General features: G+C 45.4%; 1 protein-coding gene across 1 annotated transcript in view; it reads left to right on the top strand.

The window, feature by feature from the left end:
• The window catches only part of LOC103352811 (protein sidekick-2), a 332,816-nt gene that overhangs the window by 240,040 nt on the left and 83,701 nt on the right, over nucleotides 1-9,075 (top strand). Inside the window, exons 3-4 of the mRNA XM_008275471.1 lie at nucleotides 3,657-3,763; nucleotides 5,799-5,946. Coding sequence (XP_008273693.1) covers nucleotides 3,657-3,763; nucleotides 5,799-5,946 — 255 coding nt within the window. The remainder of the gene's footprint in view (nucleotides 1-3,656; nucleotides 3,764-5,798; nucleotides 5,947-9,075) is intronic.

Below are 9,075 nucleotides of genomic sequence, written 5' to 3' on the forward strand. Positions count from 1 at the left end.
TTTCTCAGTGCAGAAACCAACGGGTGACGTCACGGCAGCTACGTCCATCTTTTATACAGTCTATGGTTACAAACCCTGTTTCTAGTTCAAACCGAGTCACTCCAGTATGTTCATCGTGTTGCTCAGAGTAGTTCTGCAGCGCTGGATCAGAGGTGAGCCGGTGTGCTCGAGCTGCAGCGAACGGTGGTTGAAGAGCGACGTCGTAGATCTCCACATTCTAGGAGGAATCAACACTGTAGAGGCACATGTAAACCATTTCAAAGCAGGAAGGAATTATTTTCGTCGTTATGTAATGTTTGTACACAGAACGACATTCATCCAATTCAGAGACTTTGAATCTCATTCACAGGACATCTGAGCTGTTCTCTCCTCGTTGCATGTTGGGTTTTCCTTTTGTCGCACATCTGTATTTTTATTTTTGATCAGTGTAACGTTACTCTGAACAACCCCAAAGGCAAAAAGATGCTTGTTTTCTAAGTGAAAGTTTCTGTTCGCCTGATCAGAGCTGCAAAAGAAAAAACAATCTAAAGATGTTTTAGTTCTCGATTTGGTTGAAGTATTTAAATTTTAGATCATGTATTGTGTGTTTGGTTTGCTAATTCTGAACAGCCTCTTAGAACGTTGTCGTTGTTTTCTCGTCTCTTGAGCCTTTAGCTCTCTGGAGGGAAAAAAAACAAAAAAAAAAACAGTTCCTGCATTGTTTTAGAATCTGTTTATGTATATTGAGTCGGCCGCGGTGCAGAAGCAGACATGAAGTGCTTTCTAAGTGAGGTTTAGGTAACATCATACAGAATATCTGTGTTTATATTGGAGGTATATCTTTTATGATGGCTCCTATTATGCGACTGGCTGGTCTGTAATTATAGTTTTAGTTCTGTAAGTATCCAACTTTGCTGCAAACAGCTTGTTGAAAGCACTTCTGAACTCTTAAGCTGCTCTCTTTTACGTCTCCTCTCAGTCACTTATGCTCCGTGCAAACAGTTATTCGTTGTGGGGAGGGGGGAGAAAAAAAATAATAAATGAAACCTTCATAAACAAAAGGTTAAATCACAAAAAGAAAAAAAACTTTTCAAACGAATTGCATGTGGTTACTATAGAAACCAGCACATCCCGTCACCGAAGGTTATGCTCAGACAATCTGGCTGGCTGTGCGATAAGCGCTCTGGAGCACATATCACGCGGGAATGTGACAGCAAAGACGGCAGACACACTCCTAGTGGCGACTGTTCACCTCCCACAAGAAGTATTTATTTTGACAAGAACGTGTTGTTTGAAATTAAACTCGTACAACTGGCTGCAGGCTAATTCGCGACTTCTGCGTGCTTTGCCGGCCCGTGGGAGAGCGTCTTAATAGCTGGTCGCTGCTTGTATCTCCCGCTGCATCGCCGTGGATTAGTTATTGGAAGGCGTTTGGGATGTTGATGCCTCCTGCTCTGAGCGCTCCGGGTGTCTGATCTCTGAACCGGGTTCCATGAATGACTCAGAATAAAGTCACATCGTGTCCCGGGGCTGGCGAGGTTATCTCTCGCAGGTATACCCGGGTGTGTTGGAGATATTAAAAAAGACACAAGCACACAATCAAACTAACACTCCTCACCGATGAGTATCTGCTTGTTTGTTCACAAGTGAGCCTTCTGAACTGCTTCCTTTGTTGACACCTTCAGAGCTTCAGGTTTTATTCTCTCACCAAAACGTCAGACTTTGACAGAGTAGGAAAGGCTTCAAGTTTGAAAAGTTCACATAAGGAGGCAGGTAGGGATGGAGGAATAGCTCAGCAACAGGACCTTCACCCCAGAGATCGGACTCGTGTCCCACATGAAACCCATCCATCCATCCATTATCTCTACACCTTAATCCTCACTAGGGTGGGCTAGAGTCTATCCCAGCTGACTTAGAGCGAAGGCAGGTTCACCTGGACAGGTAACCAGTCTATCACAGGGCTACACTTAGAGACAGACAACCAAGCACACTCACATTCACACCTACGGTTAATTTAGAATCACCAATTGACCTCAACATGTTTCTGGACTGTGGGAGGAAGCCAGAGAACCCGGAGAGAACCCACGCTGCACGGGGAGAACATGGAGACTCCATGTAGAAAGATCTCGGTGCCCCCACCGGGACGCGAACTGGCGACCTTCTAGCTGCTAACCAACTGCGCCACCTTGCAGCCCCAACGTGGAACCGTTCTTCTTAAACTTGTGTTTTCACTCGTTGTTTCCTTCCAGCTTTCAGTTGGAGTTTCAGTAGGTTTAGACACCAAAATCTAAAGTTAAAATACGAGTCTTTCATAAGATGTTTGACGCTTCTCAACCAACATGGGTTTTTGTAGGGTTGATGCTGATTATTGGAAATCAAGGAAGGCCGAAAACTGATATTTTGGAACCAATAAACGTGAAATGTAATGTTTTAACAGCATGAAATAGAAAGGAAGCTGTCACTCATAACTAGACTTATTCATTAATAAAGGTGACAATAACTGAATGTGTAAACTAGAAATAGGAGCGATTAGATTAAGATGTTCTCCTCTGTTTATGTGGAATCGACTCCAGTTTGTCTCTTGCAATTACATCTGTTGCTCTTCTCTATTTCCTTAATTTTTCACTGTTCTTATTACCCACCATCATCCATTTCTTAAAGCACTTTTAATTATTGTTTTCCAGACTCTATTTGAGGATTATTTGTGGCTGCCTTCTAGCTTAGCCGTTAGCCACAAAGACCACAGAGTGACGACAGACGGAGAGAGGTGGCTGCATCAGACCTGAAGTGGGGCATTTAATTTATCAATAATCGGTCGATAAAAATCCAGATACCGATTATCAGAAAAATGCCAAAAATCAGGCTGTGATAATCAGCCGACATGATGGTTAGTCTGTGCCTAAGTAGTTGGCTGAAAATGAATGAAGGAGATCAGTAAATGGCAAAAAACGAGAATGCCGTGTAGTTGTAGGAGACCGAGCTCCCTCCCTATGCTTGACACTTCCTGGCTCCTACAGTGTGTCCAACCACTACTAAAGCCAAAAGTGTGCACCTATTATGAATAACCACTTAAAATCATTACAGACTCCCGCTGGCTGCATCGAGCTGCCTGGTCTCCCTCCAGCAGCTCTCGGTCTCATGTGTGTCTTTGCAATCTCGGTGCAATGAATTGTGCAAAATGGGGATAATGGCAGACGCTTTAGGAGAGCCGGTGCTTTAACCGACTTCACTCGTCGCTTTAGACGTCAGGTGTGTCACCAGATGTGGTACGGCTTAAGCGTATGTAACGCTGCCTCCACATGGCTCCGAGGCTGTACTGCCTCCACAGCTGGATGCTGAAGTCAAGGTCATAAGTGGAGAGCGTGTCAACTCCCGGAGCTTCAACCTCTCGCCCAGGGGATTCTGAGCATGTTTGCATTGAAGACATTTCAATGCGAGTGTTTGCCGTCTTAGGGGGGGAGCGTCACCGTGGTAGCCTCCCGAGCATCATTATCGTCGGAATAAACAGCAGCTAAGCTCCGACGTCCTCTTTGCCCTTCCTCCTTCTATTAGATGATCTTAAGTTTGTGTGATGCTTACAAATTTACCAGCCCTTTTTTAATTTCTGCTCTTTGTCTTCATTAGTCTCATATTTATGAATTAGCTGCTCATTTGTTCCCTTCTTGTGTTTATTAAAGGTACCTAATCCCTTCGTTGGACCGCTCCCACGCAGGCTTCTACCGCTGCATCGTGAGGAACCGAGTCGGAGCCCTTCTGCAGAGGCGCACCGAAGTACAAGTGGCCTGTGAGTATCCACGCGGGCAAATAAACGAATGCATGATGGGTAGATAAAGCGTATGTGTGCTTAACTGCATGCAGAGTACACAGTATGCCCACACTCCCTTTCGCTTGTCTTTGCATCAAGGACTGACTGGGGAGGGGACAGATGCTGGCAGGGTGAAAGATCTACCTGCATCTCATTCAGCGTGTCATCAACCGGGACAGCTGTTCCACTCAGCATTCTCATTAGATTGATATTGTTGCCACGGCTCTTTTTTTTCTTTTTTTTTGTTTTAAACTTTCGCTTCGTTCCTGTACGACCGCCGCCACCGCTTATTTCGTTCCCGTCTCTTTTGTCAACAACATCTGTCGTTTCTCGTGGAGCTCCCGCGCGACGAGTTTGTGCAAATTTTTTTCGCGGCTCCCTCGTCTTGTTAACGAGATATTACGGAAGTGTTTGGAGTGTTGTCAAGTCAAATTCGCCTTCCGTGTGCACGAGCATCCTGTGCCCATTATCGAGCCTACCCGGGTTGTGTCATTGGCTTCCCGCTGAATTTGAGTCCAACGGACACAAGAGACAACGAAGTACGACGGAGACAGAGGAAGGCCCAACAGTCCCACGAGTCCACTTCTTTAGCAAACACACCCCCAGCAGCTCCTTCCTACCTTCCCACCGTTTTCGTCACCGGCTCTCTCTGTTCTTGCTTCCTTCCCCTTCTCTTGACTTTGTCTGTTGTCTGGCCACCACTGCTTTCTATTTATTTCTTGGCTTCCACCCCACTGTTATTCGGTTCCTCTTTATTCCCGCCTCTTCCCATTTCCATAATTCTCCTCTTCCTCCTCATCAGTCGCTCATGTAGGGGTAGGGATGGTGACGCATGGTAAAAAAAAAAAAACGAAGAGGAAGAAGGGAGAATTAAGGACACCTGCAGAAGAAATGTATGAGATAGTCGAGGGGGAGGGAGATGAGAAGATGGGAGAGATCTCTTTTTTGGAAGTGATTCCATTGAGGCGGCACAATTAGGATTGCGGAGACAAGGGGAGGAGGACATCACATCGCCGAAACTGCAGATCAAAGTCAGGGGGATTTGCACACTTCCACAGATTTTCATTTAAGCTAAGCACCACAGCTGCACCGCAAAGCCAGATTACCTTTTTTATTCTATTTGAAAAGGGAGCGAGAGAGGAAAAAATAAGATTGCCATCGATGCACAAACCACTCCAACACGCCTGGTTCAAAGTCCCACACCTTGATCCCTATATGTTTCAAAGATATTGTCTGCGTCGGAGCCTAATTGAGTGTTTGATGTAACGCTTCATTCATTTCTGCAGAGTTTTTCCCTTATTGTTTCCCCTTGAATTGAAGCTCCTAATATATGATCTCTTCCTCGCTTCTTATGCTACAAGAAGGAATTAAAAAAAAACACTATTTCAGCTCTTCAAAATCTGCACTTTCTGTTTCAGCGTTGGAGGAAGGGAAAGACAAAAGCCTGATTGTTACTGCTGTTCCATAAAGGTTTTACAGCCAGCATCTATGATTGCAACAGAGGATTGCACGGCTGAGACTGAAACAACAACTCCAAGTTGAGGCCGACTGAGTAAATTTCCATCGTAGATCCCACTTCCAGGGCGGAAGAGGAGAAGATATTAGTGCAGTATTTTAAGAAAATAATGAGGCAACAGAGGAATAAGAGCTCTCTAATAAATGAACTGCATTAGGAGGTGATATAACAGCAGCGTAGCAGGTCGTCCGCTACACGTTTAGGGTGTGATCAAGATTGATTGCGTCCACACGGGAGGATGTATGGAATATGAATATGAGTTCGTTTAACGTCCTCCCGGCGTCCCTCTGTGAGTCATTACATCTCGGTTCCTGCTAGCCTTGTCTTGATGCACTGCGGAAACCATGGCAACACCACTGGGCTGTCCATCACCGTGTAACATTTCGGCGGAGAAAGCAGATGGCGAAAACTGTGCGGTCACCAAAAGTCAAAGAAGAAAGGGAGATAAATTTCTTCCTCTGACTTTCTCACTCTTTTTTTTTTTCTGTGTGTCTGTAGTTATGGGCAGTTTCGAAGAGGGCGAACGTTCCCAGTCGGTCTCTCAGGGAGAAGGCGCCGTCGTTCCAGCGCCACGGATTCGAAGTTTCCCTCAACCGCAAGTTACCTGGTTTAGGGACGGACGCAAGATTCCGCCCAGCAGCCGCATGTAAGTTTCTGTTCTTTTTTTTCTTTATTTCATATTTGTGTTTGATTCTGTGAATAGCTTTTTTTTGTTCTTTTGTTTGCTCCTGAGGGTGTTGAGAGTTCCTCTGTTGCATTTTGTGCAAAAGGACAGTTTGAAAATCTCTGAGCCAAGAGCACAAAACAAAAAACAGTTTTGCTCGTGTGTTGCAATGGAAATACCCCCTCGTCGCTCATTTTTATTTTAAAAGAAACGCTTTCCTATCAGATAATCTATATCTGTCTTCTTTTTCGGTCTCAGAATTGCAGGCTGTGTGTTTTTTTTTTTTTTCCCGAGGTCGGCTATCGGTGTTTACCAGCCAGCGGTGCTGTTCGTACCGCAGCAATCAGTGCCCCGGTAAGGCTAAAGGAGCGCTGGACCCGCTGACAACCACAAATGGGATTGTTGTTTTGCGTTCCCCATTCAGATCACTTTAAATGGAGCTGTGTAAATGGAGAGGTAGACTGGGAGAGTAGGTGCTCTCTCTCTCTCTCTCTCCATTTGGCCCAAGAAAAAGGAGCAGCTTGGTATTCTGGTTGCATGTGTTTTGTCCTCCAGTTTTTAGCAAAGCAAACATGAATTTTATTGATATACTCAGGCTTATATATTATTTAAAGTCCACCGATATGCTTTGTTTTTTTTTTCTTCCTCGCTTTGTCTTCACGACCGCCCGCCCGCCTGCGTTACCCGAAATGCAGCCCGAGCGCCGAGGCCCTTCTCATCTCTCCGCCCGGAAATTGATCTTTGTGCGCCATCTTGAAAGATGTCTCAGCTCCTCAAAGTCGAAAGGAGGCTCGCCGGAAGAGTCGTTTTATATCTGCGACGGTATAAGAAGCCGTCACTCCTTATTTTTCCGGCACTCTTATGTGTATCGCACCTCTTAACTTCTTCAAATAAATTGACGATGTGTGGCTTGGTGCATTCTGGTCACGTTCTGCCACATTTTGAATTAAATGAAATGTAAATATATACAGCGGGTTGTCATGAACACTGTCATGTTCGCTTGACAGAGATGGGGAAATATATATATAAACCAATGGGCAGATGATGTCGCCACGCCACACGTCTTGCTTAATTGCCTCGCCTCGGCCACTGCAAGGAAAGCAATCGAGGAAACTGTGGAATAAAACAGGCGTTACTTTCGGCTGATTTGAGCGCGTCAGCCTTGAGGTGCTACAAATGTCTTACAAGACACTTTTCTACACTAACGTCACTTTTTCATCTTCTCCCTTTACCGAAGTGGCATCTGAAGGAGTCCTTCCACCTGCAGAACTCTCCTGATTGTTTTTTGTTCTATTAACGACATATTCTGCTCCCATCGTGCTCCACGCTGTACAGCTCAGCGTTTGACATTGTGCTGTTTTTCTTTTCTTTTCTTTTTTTTATTCCCACGCACACGCCAGTGCCGCTGCGCTTACCTGCATGTGTACGCTAAAAAAGTCACTTATCCCGTCTCATCACATCTGCATTTCTTCCCCAGCGGGAGGTGACCTTGCCCTTAGTTGGAGTGAATCTTCCTTATCAGCTTCTCATCATCAGTAATCACAGTATGACCTAGAATCACATTGAGACGAGCACCCAGGCTGACTGAGGAGGAAGAAGGGGGTAGCCCAGGTTCTGGTTGTGGCAGGTTCGGTTTACTTTTGGCCGATTGTTAAGGGAAGGAAACGTGCTCAGCGTGGCGCCGACGAGGTGGTTTTTTTTGATTTTTAGATTTTTGTTGCCGAAAAATTGGATGAATGATCGTCGCGCTCTGTCGCAGAATTTCTCCTCTTTCGTGGTTTCTTTCATTCTGCCTGTCGATGTCTCTCTTTTTCTTTCCCCCTCTTTCCTCGCTCCCACTCCTTTTGTCTCCATTATAGGCCACCTACTGTGTGTACTTTGCTGCTCTTCATCCCAGCTTCCTACCCTGCAGCTCCGAGAATGCTAATACCGCACGCACCACCAAGGTCACGGTGTGCAAATGAGCACTGTTGATAACAGGCGGCCTTTTCTCTTTCTTTTTTTTTTTTATTTTATTGAAAATCATTTAATTGAATTTGATTCATGCCACCAGCGTTTACTCTGCGGAGGCATCAAAGTGTCACCGGTGAGGGGAGATTGTCGGAGACCAAATCTTTACCAAGAGTCAGTTCCAGCTGTACGGTCTCTCTAAACAACATTACAGATGTCTCGTTATATCATTACAAGAGATACAGACGAGGTGTTCTGGACTACAAGCATGGTGACCATTTCCGCTGTCATTTGCGACATCTTTCCTTCCAACTCTACCATATTTTTTTTCCTCCTATCTCCCCTCATTGTCCCCAGCTCCCGCTATCCCTCCTCAGGTGTCATAACTTTAATTTGCAGCCTCCTCGGGGGTCCGTCTTGCTGCTTGTCTCTGTGCTCTGCTTAATCACACCCCGCCAATAGAAGAGAGAGAGAGTAGGGGGGGGAGAGGAAACAGCCAGACCCAAAATAACTGTGGTAATCACCTCCAGCCAATCCAACAGCTAATAAAATTCATGCTTACTCTGCAGGCTGGTGCGTTGCGCTCCGACTATGTGTTGGGTCGCTTTGTGTTTTCGTTCCCCGTTGCGATCGGGTTTGATCGGCGCCGCGTGTTGACTTTCCCGGCTTCTCCAAACACACACACAGTCGCAGGGCGTCTTTATTATTTCTCTCCGTGGCTGTTGAAAGGTGGCAGGAGCTTGGAAATCACTCGAGGATGACACTTGTTGATTGCGAGGACTCTTGTGAAGTGAACTGTGTCTTAGGTTGGGTGCACGTCTGGTAAATACATCTCCAGGCGATCTGATCGCAAACAGACAAAATGCTTCGAACTGCGGCTGCAAACATCAGCCAGACAGCCGGGTTGGGCTTCGATAGTTTATTCAAGCGTTGAATCCAATAATCAAATACAGTTTAAACACAGTATGTGAGGAGATTGGGGTGTGGGACTTCCTTTGATTTTAGGAGAGACACCAAGACCGATTATTAGCAATCAATGAGGTTGATCACGGATATTTGGAACCAATACACAATTTAGGTTTTTGCCTAGAATGCCTACGAATAAAACAAACTACAACACAAAACTTTAAATAGTTTATCCATCCATCCATTATCTATACA

Source organism: Stegastes partitus, unplaced genomic scaffold (genome assembly GCF_000690725.1).
Source record: "Stegastes partitus isolate 25-593 unplaced genomic scaffold, Stegastes_partitus-1.0.2 Scaffold52, whole genome shotgun sequence".
NCBI lineage: Eukaryota > Metazoa > Chordata > Actinopteri > Pomacentridae > Stegastes > Stegastes partitus.